The following is a 16,438-nucleotide window of genomic DNA, read 5'->3' as shown; positions in this document are numbered from 1 at the left end:
AGATGATGTTCTTATCTACTCCTCGGATCTAGCCTCTCACCGAAGACATGTTCGACAGGTACTCCAGATTCTGCGGGATCATCGGTTATATGCGAAATTAGAAAAATGTCTCTTTGAGCAGAATTCCTTGCCCTTTTTAGGGTATATCGTTTCTGCAACTGGTTTTCGCATGGATCCCAGCAAAGTATCTGCCATCCGAAATTGGCCCCGGCCGGTGGGCCTGAAGGCTTTGCAACGATTTTTGGGCTTTGCAAATTTCTACCGCCACTTTATTCCACGGTATTCCCAGCTGGTGGCACCTCTCACCACCCTAACCAAGAAGGGTGCGGACACTCGAATCTGGCCTTCCGAGGCTTGCAAAGCTTTTGAGGACTTAAAGGAGGCTTTCCTCCATGACACCTGTTTGCGACATCCGGATCCCACTCAGCCGTTCTTCGTGGAGGTAGATGCCTCTAGTGTTGCGGTAGGGGTGGTCCTCTCACAAAAGTCCTCTTCTGGCCATTTGTTCCCTTGCTCCTATTTTTCCAAGAAATTCACTTCCGCCGAAAACAACTATGGGATTGGCGACAAGGAGCTATTGGCAATCAAGTTGGCACTAGAAGAGTGGAGGCAATGGTTGGAGGGGGCGACTCATCCGGTGACGGTCTACACCGATCACAAGAATTTGGAATTCCTGAACCAAGCCCAGCGGCTGAACCCCAGACAAGCACGGTGGTCGCTGTTTTTCAGTCGGTTTGACTTTCTCCTCAAGTATCGACCTGCCGCGAAGAACGTCCGGGCGGACGCCCTCTCGAGGAATGATATTCCGGAGGAGAGGGAGGAGATCCCTCAGTATATTATTGATCCAGCCAAGGTCCAGTTAGCCAATACTATCGTATCCTCTGTAGAACGTATTGTAGTCCCTCGCAGGGACCGCAAAAGAGTTCTTGCCTGGGCTCATGATTCCCTCTCTGGTGGTCACGCCGGTAGGGAGAGGACCCTCAATCTTCTCAACCGCTATTACTGGTGGCCTAAGGTGCGCCAGGATGTACGCCTGTACGTGGATTCTTGCCCAGTTTGCGCCCGGCAGAAACCTCTAAACGGTCGCCCATGGGGGCTTCTGCAGCCTCTTCCCATCCCCACGGAACCCTGGACCCATATCGCCACTGATTTTGTGGTGGATTTACCCCCTTCCAAGGGCAATACGGTGATATGGGTAACAGTAGACCGCTTCTCCAAAATGGTTCATCTCGTACCATTACCCAAGTTGCCATCAGCACCAGAGTTAGCCCACCTGTTCACACAGCATATCTTCAGGGCTCATGGACTCCCGCAAAGTATCGTTTCTGATCAGGGCCCACAGTTCACGGCTCGATTTTGGCGGGCCATCTGCCGGAAATTTGGGATACAGTTGAACCTATCTACGGCCTTCCACCCACAAAGCAATGGGCAGACCGAACGCATGAATAGGTCCTTGAAGACGTTCCTTCGAAGTTTTGTCTCCGAAAGAGGAGACAATTGGGTGTCCCTCCTTCCCTGGGCCGAGTTTGCCTTCAACAACCACACCCACTCGATAACAGGACAATCACCTTTCCAGACCGTTTTCGGTCGCCACCTGAAACCTCCGGTGCCCATTCCTGTTACCGTGCCTTCACCGGCAGCACTAACGGTGGCCCAACACATTCATCATCTATGGAGGTCGGTCCAACGTCGACTCACTTCCTCTGCCGAAAAGATGCAGAGATATGCCAATCGCCACCGTCGACCAGCACCCATATTCTTACCCGGTACTAAGGTATGGCTAAGCACCAGAAACCTCCATTTGCCAGGTCGCTCCAAGAAATTGGCATCAAGATACTGTGGCCCTTTCACTATCGCGGAACGAATAGGGTTGGTCTCTTATAGACTCCGTCTACCCTCATCTTTACGTGTCCACAACGTGTTCCATGTCTCTCTACTGAAGCCAGTGGTACTCTCCCGTTTCCATCAACCCTCGACTGATGCTGTATCATCCCCCTCTAATGAAGAACCTACCTATCAGGTACGCGAAGTACTAGATGTTCGTTTCCGGGCTCGTCGCTGGGAATACCTGTTGGCATGGGAGGGTTGCGGTCCTGAAGAGGATTCCTGGGAGCCAGCTCGGAATATTCTGGACAAATCGCTGTTAGCCCGCTTCCATCAGGACAATCCCGGTAAGCCGGGTCCCCTGAGGAGGGGGCGTAAGAAAGGGGGTACTGTTGCGACTCCAGTCGCTTACGCAGCGACCAGGGCTCTTACCTTCCCCGCGGGTCTCCTCCCTGCGCCGCGAGCCGCGCGATTCCGGGCCGGCCTGGCCGCATGGCAGCGGCGTCCTCCTCGTGGGGACGCCGGCAAGCCCGAGGATAGCTCCGCCCCCTGCGGGGGAATGCGCGCGCGCGAGGGCTGTCCTTTTGAGCTCCCAGCACCCGGATGTGCCGATCCGCCCTCCTTCTGACGTCAGACCCGGAGGGGGATTTAAACCCGCAGCTTTCTTCTTTGCTTTGCCTTGCAACGTGGTCACTCCTTGGAGAGAGTTAGTTGCTGCTATCCTGCGTTTCTTGATCCTGGTTTGTCTCACGATTCCGCCTGCCTGCTGCCTGCCTTGATCCTGGTTTGTCTCACGATTCTGCCTGCCTGCTGCCTGTCTTGATCCTGGTTTGTCTCACGATTCTGCCTGCCTGCTGCCTGTCTTGATCCTGGTTTGTTTCACGTCTCTGCCTGTTCACTGCCTGCCTCGACTCTGGCTCGCTTCTTGGATCCACTACTTGCTGCATACCCAGACTCCGGTACACCTCCTCGTTCCTGTCTTCAGCTACCAGTCCAGACTTCTGTCCGCCCTCGGTTTCCCTTCACGCCTGTGACTCTCCTAAGTCCCAGCGGTCCGGGTCCCTACGGGCTCCTCCTGGGGGGACCTCGGACTTCCAGGGCGAAGCCACCTAAGTCCTAGCGACCCGGGCCCTAACAGCTCCTCTGGTGGGGTCACGGGTTTCCAGGTGAAGATCCATCCCGCACTGAGTGAGTCTGCCTTCCGACCGTCCCATATTGCCGGTCGGCCCAAGGATCCACACCCGGAGCACAACACCTACTGGTTTGCTTTGTGATGCACTGAGTATTTATTACAGAACTTATTTCTTATATTGTAAGTATAATGTAATGAGGCAAATGTACTAATTTGAAAATCTGCTTGCAGAAATGAGTAGTACTGTGAGAAATATTTGTTATGATACCAGCTCATTGAAATAGTATTCAAAGGAGATTCATGCCATTTCTTTTGTGGTGGAGTCCACATAGAATCACAGACTTTATTGGCAAAATACTATACTTGCTTGCTAACTAGCAGATCTGCATGATTCTCAAGCTCATTAGCAACTTTGCATCATTTTTGCAAATCCCTTTGTAAATACAAAATTGGGCATGAAAATATGGCAAACAGTGTGTATTAAAATGTGCAAACACAATGATATGTGTTATTTGCTGTTTTTGCATGCATTATCATGTTTCCAAAGCCATTCACAATTTATTACATTGAACAATTTTGAAATATGATATCGACTGGCCCGGGGCTAGAGGTTTCCCTGGGCCACCATTGCACCACCATGGTGCCTTGTAAAAGTAAGAAGAAAGTCAGGGGGTGGCATCGGCTATCCAGTGTTCCTACCATGTGACAGGGTCTGACCAATGGCACGGGTACCCTGTCACATGGTAAGGGCAAAGGGCCATCGGCGCCATTTTGATTAGTGGCAGCCGATGGCCCGGGAGCGGGAGATCGCTCCAGGGATCCCCACTGGACCACCAGGTACCTGTAAAAAGTTTTTGGGGGGGGTCGGGAGGTGGGGGAAGCTAAGGTATTAGTTTTAAAGGGTTGGGGTGGGTTTAGGGGTTATTTTTGTGTGCCGTTTTTCCCGCCCTCCCCAAAACGATAAGAGAACCCCCACGATCAATATCGTGGGGTTTTCCTATCGTTTTGGGGAGCCTCCGATTTCTAACGATTTTGAAAATATCGTCCAATATTTTCAATCGTCCGAAGCCCGATTCACATCCCTAATAATCACTATGTATACATTTTTTGTTTTGTGTTGTGTTTCTGTAATAAATAGGGGGTACCTATATATGTGATTTACATGACAATTATGTGTTGATGTGTCTTCATTTTGTCCTCTGCCTTAGATGTAAGGTTAGTTTTTCCTTACTTTAATTGATTATTGAAATACATATTTTTTTGATATATTGTTAAATGTTTTTCTGAATTTTTTAAAATTGGGTTGTACATAATCCTGATTTCTGATTGGTTCCATTCCTACCCCAGGAGATGAGGAGGAGAAGGAGGTCTGTATCTAGAATAATATGCAGATGGGATGATATTAGGATAAGGAATAAGAGAATGAAGGAGAACAGGGAAAGAAAGGACTTGGAAATGGAAGGGCATGCAGAAAATGGAGAGGTGATGGTATGAAAGAGTTGGTTAAAATGAGGTGTGTGGGTGTGGAGGACATGGGGAAATGGATGACTGTGTAGGGAAATGAGGGTTTTGTAAGAAAATCAGTGGGTATAAACTTAAGAGAAATAGAGGAACTTGGGTATGGTGGATATGGAGGAGACTGGGGAACTTGGAGAGTTGCTGGTTGGGGCAAATGGAGGCAAATGGGAAAAATGTAATTTCCTACCCAGTTTAGAGCCTTTTTCTATAGATACAGAATGAGAAAAACAATTCTTAATGTATGAGGCCCTTCGTATCTCAACAGCTACCGCTGACAATGCCTGATGTATTTAGGACTTGCTGTAAGAGAGTAAATTGAGCTGCCATGCCATTCAGCTTATGCTTATTGATAGAAAAGAATGTTCTAGTTTTTGTCTTGGCTATCATGTTGAAGAATGCTGAATGAATGTGATTAACAGTCATTATTCTTTTTAGGGTCATCTTATATACTTCATTTTGACATTTTCCACATCAAGCAAGTTCTAAAAAAATCTTGTATAAACTATAAGATTCGGAGCTTGTCTAGCTTTCATGCAATGTCAGTTCAATTTCAAATGCTATGTATGCACCCTGCAATTGCTATGCTTTAAAGGAAGATAATGCTGTTCTTGCAGTTTAATAAACACTTCACCTACACACGCATATATATTTGATTAATCTGCCTCACAATACTTTTTTTCAATTGCTGAAGCTATCTTCCTTAGTAACACAAAACAGAAAATGTTGGTAGAGAAGTACCGTAAGGCCCATCTAGTCTGCCCATTCCTGATGCAATACCCACTTTCAAATGTTACCCTTACATTTGGGGCAACTTGCAAAGCATTCCAGCCATGTTAATAAAACAACAGCTTGATTATTCTATTTGAAAATTGTCACCGCCCTCTCAAAGCGGTCAAAATCACCTTGTTTTCCCACCTCTGCCCACAAAAGGTGGCAGGGATGGGGGTATGTCAGGCAGGGTTAGGGTGGGGAAAAGTAAGGTATATGTAGTGATTTCATTTTGAAATCCTCATGTGCAGTTGCACGCTTTAATTCACATATTTTACACATACTGTAAAACAGAAGGGTCCATCAAACCCAGCATCCTGTTTCCAACAGTGGCCAATCCAGGCCATAAGAACCTGGTAAGTACCCAAAAACTAAGTCTATTCCATGCTACTGTTGCTAGTAATAGCAGTTCACTCAGAATGAAAAAACAAAAAAAAAGTTAAACATGCAAAACCTTTGATGGCACAAAAACATGCCAGAAGAGAGTTCCAGAGAACTGGGCCTGCAACTAAAAATGCCCTGTGTGAGTCTTGGTCAGGTGCACCAATTTAAGTGACACAATCTCCAGAAGACATTGAGTATTAGAACAAAGCACGCAAACAGGTCTATAGATTTTTTAACACAGTATTGATACAAATTAGAGCCTTATTGTTTAAAGCCTTATTTACAATAGACACAATCTTAAATTTTATTCACCATGCAATTGGGAGCCAATGAAGTGATTGCAAAGCAGCGGTTATATGGACCATAAGTCAAACATCCATCAAAACTTTAGTGGTCGCATTTTGCACAATCTGGAGTATAGAAATTTTCCTAGCTGGTAAGCCAATATAAATAGAGTTACAATGATCTGTGCCTCACAGCACCAAGGACTGAAAATCAGCAGGCTGTAGTAGTGGTTTCAATTGATGCAGGACACATAGCTTGTAAAATGAGGACTTCACCACACTACCCACATGATCCTGAAATGACAAGTCAGGACGATCAGAACATCTAGATTCCAAAGCTGTTTGGAAATCAGAATTGTCATTCCCCATATGATGGATAAGCATGGGGTTGTTAATTTTTGGAAACCTACGTATGATCAAGCTTCATTAGATCCTACTCAAAAAGAGTGAGAAAGAGGCCCAGCTTAGTTACGCCTAACCAGATCACAAATTCTTAGGCCTTATCTGAATGTATTCTCAACCTAGGTCAAGAGTACAATGTACAAATCTCATCTTTGTGTACCTGTCATCACTCCAAATCACATCAAATCTTCACTGATCTCTACTGTGCTGTTCGTACCTCTGACTGTGCATGTAAAACTGCCCCGCAAAACCTCTCTCTCTCTCTTTCTCTCCCCCTTAATGGGATTTGCGATAAATATTGCAAATCCCGTCTCAGCCATAATGCACAGCATAATGCCAGGAAAAAAGGTTTAGTTATTTCTGGCATTAAATCTTGTGATAGTGTGCAAGTGCATTATGCTATCACATGCAGCGTTAGGCACCCCTCATTTTCATTAACTCCTCCCAGTTGAATAAATTTAAAATTTGTATATGCATCCCGTGATGCGTTATTTATTACATGCGTTATAGCGATATCGTGGGTGTTAGGGTGCTAACGCCTGCAATAAGGTTCTAACATGATTTGATGAATGACTCCCCTTAGGAAACCCAAGAGAAGGGGTAAGAAAAGTGAACGAGAAAAGGACAATGATTAGTTAGGCTCAGCTTAGTTTGGCCCTATCTCAGGTAAGTAATACAAGAATAGCAAAAGAAAGAGAGTAAGAGAGAGAGAGAGAAAAAGCAACAGTGCCTAACTAGAAACAGCTTAGGCCCCCACACAAGGGGAACGGTGTTGGAAGTCTTAGAGAAAGAAAGGCTCTGCCAATGCCACCTTCAACTAGTTGGTATGGATTTCTTTAAACTTATAAGTATGTGCGAATCTTGATCTTATTTTTTCTTTGTAGTCTACTGTCAAATATTACAGAGGACACATTCAGCAGGCACTGTGACATGATTTATGAAACATATCTTGTAATATATAAACGTAAGCTATCCAATTATGTATTTTTACAGGATTGTTCTGGGATGGGTGGTGATGGGATCACCAAGATTGTTGAGTTTAATTATCAAAATCTCAGAGCAGGCTTATGGGCCTAAAAGTTAATTGGGAGAAGTTGTAAGGCCTAGGGTGACCAATACCCTTGTACCAGCCCTGACTGCACCTAATGAAAAACTGTTTCTGTTTCTCTCTATCTCACTCTCTTTTCATACCATGCCCCTTGGGTTAGGCCCAACTAAACTGGACCTTTCTATTTTTTTCTCTCTCTCTTCTTGCACAATTTCTCTTGTTTAGGGCCTAATTATACTAAGTTTAACTAAGCACTGTCTCTCTCGCTCACTCTCTTTTCTCACATCACTTCCCTTGGATGAGTTTCTTGCTAAACTGGGCTTAACAAGGCACTTCCCCTCTGTCTCTCACTCTTCTCATACTGAAGATAGTTTAGCTGTTTTATTTAAGGAGATTGGTTCAGCGAAACTCACTTTATGCATATTTCCAATAAAACATTCTTTCTACCAATCACTATTTTCTATTTGTCAAATCACTGCACTTTATGGTAAAAGGTTAAACCAGTTTTTCAAATGACAAAAAGCACTGCATAAGTGTGTCACTGTGAACAAGTAGCAGATTGGTTGTGACCTTCAGCAGCTTGTCTAAGTAGCTTAATTGTATTCTAATGTAAATTCATAAAGGTGTTTTCCAGTTTTTCAAAAGGCAGAAAAAATATTTAAAACTTGTTTCTTGATCTCATTCTTTCTTATCTTAAATGTTCTTAATCAATTCCACAGCTTGTAGGGAATAGACTGATTATTGTAAGACTTAAGTAGCAAGGTTCACAAGAGAGATAAAATCATTTTGGGCTAAGGTTTAATAAACTGAGTCCATATTTTCCTAGTTAATTTTTGGTACCTTTCATGAAATGGAACACTGCATGAGTTTGTCATTGTGAACAAATAGCAGATTAGTTCTTGTCCAAGTAGTTTGTACAAGTAACACAACTATATTCTAAAATAAAGTCATATGTGTGTTTTCTTAGCATGTTTTGGAGAACAGCAAATTCCTAGGTTACATTTAAGTCAGATTCTGCAAAAAGAACTCATTTAAAGTTTGGGAGTTCTAATATTCTTCAGCTATCATCCTGATTAGTGCTATTTTTTCTTCTTTCTCACTTCCATTTGTATGTTTATTTATTTATTTATTTATTTATTTATTTATAGCTTTTATATACCGATCTTCTTGCATTGGATACAAATCAAACCAGTTTACAATGAACAGTAAGAACTTGCCGGTGGGCTTTACAAAGAACAAGATACAACTAAGCAAAAACTTTAAATAACATAGTGTGCAACTTAGGTAACAATTTAAAACTTAAATAATAATTTAAACAAGACTTAAATAATAATTTAAACAGATTGAAATCACATAGCAAAACATTTATACAAGCGGTCGATTCAAGTACTTGGGCTAGGTTGAATAAAAGGGAGAGAGGAAGAGGATGTGGTACCAAGAATCCATCAATGATATTACTTGGGAACCGTATACTTTTTTCTAATCAATAAAAACAAACAATAGAGATCCTTTTATTTTGTCCTGCATACTTACATAATTTGTTGCAAGATCAGGATGAAGATAATCAATTCCTAAAAATAAAATAATTAAAGGATTTCAAAAATTATGTATAGCATTTTTGTGCATGCTGGTTTGAGAGAGAGAGAGCGAGAGAGCACCTAGCCGTAATGCCCTCACACTAGATAGGTATTTATATCTCTATGAGAGGCCCACCTAGTAACTCAAGGTGAGGTTTAGGTATTAGTGTAGGGGTTAGGGGCCACTTTGACATTCAAAGTGACACGTACAAACAGAACAGTGCTCTCTTGCGAAGATTTGATGACCTTCAGAGTGAGGAAACTCACCCAAAGATGAGATTTGTGTAATGTTAACATTACACAAATCTCATCTTTGGGTGAGTTTCCTCACTCTGAAGGTCATCAAATCTTCGCAAGAGAGCACTGTTCTCACTAGGGATGTGCAGAGCAAAATTTTATGTTCATATTTTTTATGTCCGAAAGGGGGTCCCACTTGCGGCCAATATGGACATAAAAAAAATCCAATGAGTTGGGTATATGTACATATGTGCAAAAAAAAAATTTAAACCCCCTCACCCTCCTTAATCCCCCCCCCAGACTTACCACAACTCCCTGGTGATCGAGCGAGGAGTGAGGACGTCATTTCTGCAATCCTTGGCGAGAAGCATGTGACGTCGGTGGCACGTCGAGTGACGCGGCGTCACGTGATTCCCGGCGAGTTCGCGCCGGACGGCTCGTTCGGCCCAAAAAGAACTTTTGGCCAGCTTGGGGGGGCCTCTTGACCCCCCCAAGCTGGCCAAAAGTTCTTTTTGGGCCGAACGAGCCGTCCGGCGCGAACGAGCCGGGAATCACGTGACGCCGGCGTCACTCGACGTGCCGCCGACGTCACATGCTTCTCGCCAAGGATTGCAGAAATGACGTCCTCACTCCGCTCCATCACCATGGAGTTGTGGTAAGTCGGGGGGGGGGGGGATTAAGGAGGGTGAGGGGGTTTATATTTTTATTTTGGCTCAACAATCGCAATTTCCCACATATCGAACATATCTATGTTCGATATGTGGGAAATCCGATCGTTTATGTCGAATCAATTTTTTAAGTAAAAAAAATAAATGAGTTGCGTTTCACTAATGCGGTCAATCCGAATGCACACCCCTAGTTCTCACTGCTCATACGTCTCACATTGAATGTCAAAGTGGCCCCTAACCCCTACACTAATACCTAAACCTCATCTCGAGTTACTAGGTGGGCCTCCCATAGAGATATAAATACCTATCTAGTGTGCAGTCATTATAGCTAGGTGCGCTCTCTCGCTCTCTCAGCTAGTGCTCCAGGAGTACTAAAATCAGCATTTGAAAATACATAACAAAGTCTTAACACAGCCTATCACATGGCTTAACACTACTGAACAGGGGGTAGTTAAAGCTGTGCAAAACAGTGAGCTAACTCCTCTTATTCTGATTTGCATCACACTATACGTTATGGTGCTATCACATGTGTTAAGGGGTTTTCACATCCATTAAAGATGCTTGACACATGCCATAACGGTATTGGATAAATGACTCTGTTACTGTGCAATTTCATGCAGAAATTATCCCATTAAAATCTGTAGCAAATACATTTCTGACTTATTGTGGACCATCAGAGGAGGCAAGGCTCTCCTGAAACCACTACCCCGCTGTCACTGACAAGATCCATTATTTCCTGCTGGGTGCATCTGCTTCACATTTCTCACAAGTATGAAAGCACAAGAGGGACAAAACTAGAAAACAAGACAAATGCTGAAGGACCAAAGATTTCACAGTCAAATATCCAAGTAAAGGGAGCATAGGAAGGTGATAGATACATTTGTACACCTTGAATACTAGTCAAAGTGCCTGTTGCCTTTGGGATATTTAAAATAAGAATATTTAGTTTTGTGGTTTAATTATACACTGAGAAACAAGTGAAACAAAAAAGTATAAAGTTTGTGAAATCAGCACAGTTATGCAACCCCCCAACCCCCCAAAAACATCAAATGTTACTTTTCACACAGCCCCAACTACAGGACAATTTCTAAGAGCTATACTGGTCCTGCAGAAAACCTGATTCCAGCTACATTTGCTTGGCTGAAAAAGTGCCATCCTCTGCCCAGCTTTTAGCCTAATATAGGGGAGGCATTCCCAGCATAGAAAGAGGACAGCTTAGGCAAACAATGGATGTAGAGTGCATTTTCCAATCTCTGTACATTATATTCAAACTCACCTTTGCCCATACCAATTGCAGGTGCAAAGCCTGGGGGTATTTTTAGCCCATGGACCTGGTGAGTAAGTATCAAAGGGAAATGACCCAAGTAGTTCCCCACTGAAAAATAGTTATAACCAAGGACCTTTGTTTCCAGATTTTATTTTATTGTATTTTTCCCAGGAATTTATTAGTGTTTATTATAGCAAACCACAATGGGAGAAATATTAGAGAAAGAAAACGACTCATTGTTTTCCACGCATTTTCTCCAACTTTTGTTCCTTATTATAAACTTTGATAAATTCCCAGGAAAATAAAATAAAAACTGAAAATGAAGGCCCCTAGTTATCATGTGCATGGACTAAAAGCACCTGCAGATTCTACAGCTATGTGAGTTACTTGGGAATGGTCCCTCTATATTATCCATAAAAATAAAATTATGTTTTATATATGGGTAACTATAGGTAGGCGGGAGAGCACAGAAAAAGTAATGATATTATTTGTGGGCAATAGTGGGCAATAGTGGGCAATTTGTGGGCAATAGTGTGCTGAGTTATAGGTAAATAAAGTTTCCTGACCTGTACCTTAGACCCATCATATACTGTAGGTAAAAAGCAAGGGTTTTTGTTTTTGTTTTTATAAATACCCAGTGTTGGATGTTTGGAGCACATCATAATATCTGGCATTCCTGAGGTTCTGCTTATCTGAATAGAGCACACAGTTTTGCATGTTTGAAGCTGTTCTTTATAGCTGTCACTGTGTGTGTGTGTGTGTGTGTGTGTGGGTATGCTTGTTTGTTCTTTGCAACATTTTAATGTAGAAAATATTTTCTCTAGAAAATATATAAAGCTTCCATACTAAGAAATTCTTATTGGAAATACCTGGCAGTGCTTACCATCATCCATAATTGCTATGGTAACTCCTTTCCCAGTAAACCCCAACTCCCAGGCTTCAGCTACATTCAGATCAAGTCCAGGAGTCCCATCTGCTTGACCTGTGTTGATCTAATAAATCAATTCAGAAAAATAATTCTGCATTATCTATTTTCCATGAAAAAGTAATATTGCTAGATCCTCTGAATTTCTGTGCAAAGCCTATTGAAGATATAATTTAATATATCTTACTGAAGAAAGAATTTACATTGAGATCTCAGTTAATTCTGTACTAAAATCAAGTATAACAGTGCTTATAAATTAGATTCACTATATTATCCTTACAGTGTAGTGAATATTCAATCACATTATATGCGGTATTATAGCACTGTATAAAAATTACTAAATCAATAACATATTAATGGATGCAAGTCACAATATAAAGTATCTAAACATTCTACAGAATAATATATACAGTAGATACCACTATAAGCCAGGCATTACATATTAAAGTTATTTGATATATGATTTAGTGCATCAAATTGAATACTAAAAATATGTGAAAACAATATTCTCAACCATCTCAGGTATGACGGCCTCCTCCCACCTACCTATAGTTACCCATTCCCCAACCTAGCCCCAATTTCCTATCGTATTTGTAAGAGACAACTCTAGCAAACCATTATTATTGCCTCAAACTGAATATTCAAAATATGCAAAAATAATATTCTTTAATACATAAATCATAAATTCAGTTTCATATATTTTTCTACTTTTTACAATCAACAACACCAAGACAGTATATTTTGAATGGTTTTCATCTACTCAAGGTTCCACCTAAAACAGTGACAAGTTGGATACTATCCAGTTACAATTCTCAGTCAACTAACATAAATTAAAACTATGCAGGGTAATTTTCAAAGGAAAATATAAATGTAACATTGTATCGGAGAATTTTCTAAAGCCCTTTTACTTGCTTTAAGTGCCCTTAATATAGGTAAAACCTACTGACAATTCAATAGCAAATATTGCAGCAATTTCAAGTCTTTTGATGAATTGCGACTGGAAAATAACCAACTTAGTTGCACTGTTTTGTGTAGAACCTTGTGTAGATGAAAACCAATCATAAAAGGCAATCAGTATGTAAACTGGCTGCCTATATAACTGTGTACAGTGAATAAAAGTAGACAGGGGCCATAATTTATTATTGAAATATTATGGGTTGTTTAGTAAGGGGATATAGAAATTGGAGGGTGGGGTATTGGCATTGGGATGTGGATGTGGATGTGGATGTGGATGTTTTGGTCTGTTATGGGATTGGTTATTAAACTGGAGTGTTCAGGTGGGGCAGAGTTATGGTATGAGGAGGAGAGAAAAAGCAGTGGTGGTTAAGTTTGCCCACCTTTTTGCTCTCTTCAACAATTCTGGCAGGTTCTTTTATTTGCAGGTGTGAGGGGGTATGTGTAGTGTAGGAGGTTAAATTAAGAGTTAATAACAGCAAGTAGTAAGCAGCTGTGCTTGCTAGACGTTACCTGTAATGGTTCTGGGAGGTCGGCAGCTGGCAAAAGAAGAAAACTGAGGGAGGAGTTTTAGATAAGGCAGAAGTTTGCAGTCATCAGAGTGAGGAAGCGGGAGGAAGGTCTATTGTGAGGGCAAAGATGGCAGGCTTTACAAGTCAGTGAGGAAGATTTGTGGAGACAGGAATGAGAGGGATATTGTCAAATGGTAATTTGAGACCTTCCGGGTCGATGGCTGAGGCTGCAAGTGAGGTAAATGTGACACGTGTGTCCATTCGTTCACAGTTGGGGGTTCGTTTGCGAACAGGGAGATGTGTGAGAGTGTCGCAGGTTTTACCTCAACTTACCATTGGAGAGAAAAAGGTAGTGAAACAGTCAAGGGCTGGGTCAATGGTGACTGCATTGAAGGAGAGAACGAAAGATTTGAGAGGCAGGGGCGAGGTGTCAGTGGTTGGCCAGTCTTCAAGCAGAAAAGGTTATGGTGATTTGCAGCAGGTGGGGAACAAAGTTCAAATGGGTTTTGTTGGTCATTGTTATTACTAATAAAAGAAGGGGCACTGAAGGTGCATAAGAGAGTGAGGAATACCTCTGAGGTTGCTTGTGATGAAAGGGATAGTTCATTGCTGGCAGTAATTCAGTGTTTATCTCAGATGGGTGAGTATATTGGTCAAGGTCTTAAGGGGAAGGTTAGCAAAGAGATGTTTAGAAGGGATAATGGGAGACAATTAGGTAGAAGAAGGGTAGAGAGAGCTGGAAGATTGTTTGAAAGTGGGAGCAGAAGAGTTTTTAGAGGAGGTTTAAATGTAGGGCATAGCAGAGAAATGTGCAATATTGGAAGGCAAATTATGAGTGAAGTTGGTAGGGTAGGACTCGGTCATAGCAGAACAAAATGGGTTTGATGGGGAGGGGTGACTAGGGATGAATTCAGGAGAAGAGAATCAGGAGTAGTTAGGAATGAGGTAATGGATGAAGGGATTTTAAATGTAAGGGATTAGGATTTGGGGGGGACAGGAGGTGTTTCTGAAGGATGGATGAGTGAGAATGAAGTTATGGGTGGTGGTCCTGTTTTTCAGATGGAGCAGAGAAGTGAGTTGGGATCAGATGCAAATGATGAAGATTGCAGAATAATTGGAGGACAAACACTGGCAAACAGGAGTGGTGTTTTTCAAAGTGGTACTTCATCATCACATGGTGCATCTAGGACACTTGCATCTCATGTCATCTTGGAAACTGTTGTTTCAGTTATGAATTCTACAGGTGTTCAGGTAGAGTGTAGTGGGGAGTCAAGTCAAAAGAGAGGTGTAAATAAGAAAGGAAAAAAGAGGAAGCATAGGAGGAGAGGTAGTTCTGAATTATAATCTAGTTTGGATTCTACCATTTCTTCTTCTTCAAGTGATGGCAGATCAGTGAATTTAAATCAGATGGGATCCAGTTCAGGTGCTGCTGATAGGGGTCCACCAGCATTAGTCACTTTAATTGAATTATGGGAGGCTGTGCCTAGATCATTATGGAAAAGGAGGTATATAGATTTATTTAGTTACTCAAAGGATGGAGGAGAAAAGGTGAAGTTAGAAAGAAGGAGTTGGGAAAGGGAAGACGAATTCCAAGAAATATTATTAATTGGGTGAGCACTTTCTTAAGGTTAGCAATTGTCTGTGGTAGATTTGAAGCTGCCCAATATGGACCTATGTTAACTTATGTGGATTCTATATTAGAGGCTTATCAGAAATTTAAAGGTTGGGCGTAGTAAAATTATGAAGAGAAGTTTAGGGTTAAAATGGAAGAAAATAGGCGCATGTCATGGGGTAAACAAGATGTGAATTTATGGCTTTTACATATGACTCAATGAAATCAGTTTTCATTGGAACAGGTTGAGGGAAGTGGTCAAGAGGCATTTGGGCTTATGTCTGGATGTTCCTTTCAGATTGGGCAGGCGCCAGTCATTGCAGCTCTTCAACCGGTTGGGGGAAGTGATATCTGTTGTAAGTTTAATAGAGCAGTATGCCCATTCTCGGACTGCAGATTTCATCATGCATGCTCAACCTGTTTTGTCAATCACCCAGCTTTTAAATGTGGAAAGAAGGGTCAAATTGGGAGTGAACAGCAATGTAAATAATACAGATATTTTTCAATGTGCACCCATAGTGGGTCGGATTGAAAGAAATGAAACCCTGGTTGTGCAAATATAATAAAAAAAGCATGATGCTAAGTTATTAGAGGAAGGATTTGAGCTAGGTTTTGTGATTCTTTTTGTTGGGAATATTGTCAATAATCAAGTAGTTAATGCAACATCTGTGCACTTAATGGAACAGGTTGTAATGAAGAAATTAGATGGAGAGACAGCTTTGGTTAGAAATGCGGGTCCTTTTCAATCTAGTCCTTTTAGGAATATGTTTTTATTTCCATTGGCGGTAATTCCTAAAAAAGAACAAGGTAAATTTCAATTAATTCATAATTTGTCTTATCTTGCTGGTGGATTTATTAATGATTTCCTTCCTAGAGAATTTTGTATGGTGCAATATGCATTTTTTGATTCTGTGATTGTGTTTGTGAGGCAGTGTGGTGCTTCTTCATGGTTGGTTAAAGTGACATTGAAGCGGCATTCCGATTATTGCCAGTACATCTGTCATGCTTTCCTTTGCTTGGTTTTCAATTTAAAGGTTTTTATTATTTTGATAAATATTTACCTATGGCCTATTTGATAACTTGTTCATTATTTGAGGCTTTCAGATCATTTATTCATTGAGATACGACTGTGGTGTTAGGTCTTAAGAATGTAGTTCATTATTTAGATGACTTTTTATTTGTTGGCCCAGATGGTATTGATACTTGTGAAAAATTGCTTGGGAGTTTTATTGAAGTTGCTGAGGAATTTGGTATTCCTTTAGCTTGGGAGAAGAGTGAAGGACCGGTTCAGACTTTAACCTTTCTTGGTATAAAAATTGATACAAT

At 41.7% G+C, this 16,438-nt stretch overlaps 1 protein-coding gene across 1 annotated transcript in view; it reads right to left on the bottom strand.

Annotated features, from left to right (window-relative positions):
- The window catches only part of PCSK2 (proprotein convertase subtilisin/kexin type 2), a 449,073-nt gene that overhangs the window by 166,153 nt on the left and 266,482 nt on the right, over positions 1-16,438 (bottom strand). Inside the window, exons 4-5 of the mRNA XM_029593578.1 lie at positions 11,993-12,101; positions 8,894-8,931 (exon numbers count right to left, since the gene is read on the bottom strand). Of these exons, the coding sequence (XP_029449438.1) occupies positions 8,894-8,931; positions 11,993-12,101 (147 nt within the window). The remainder of the gene's footprint in view (positions 1-8,893; positions 8,932-11,992; positions 12,102-16,438) is intronic.

The sequence above is a fragment of the Rhinatrema bivittatum genome, chromosome 3, assembly GCF_901001135.1.
Source record: "Rhinatrema bivittatum chromosome 3, aRhiBiv1.1, whole genome shotgun sequence".
Lineage (NCBI taxonomy): Eukaryota > Metazoa > Chordata > Amphibia > Gymnophiona > Rhinatrematidae > Rhinatrema > Rhinatrema bivittatum.
This window is presented reverse-complemented; position numbering and strand designations above follow the sequence as displayed.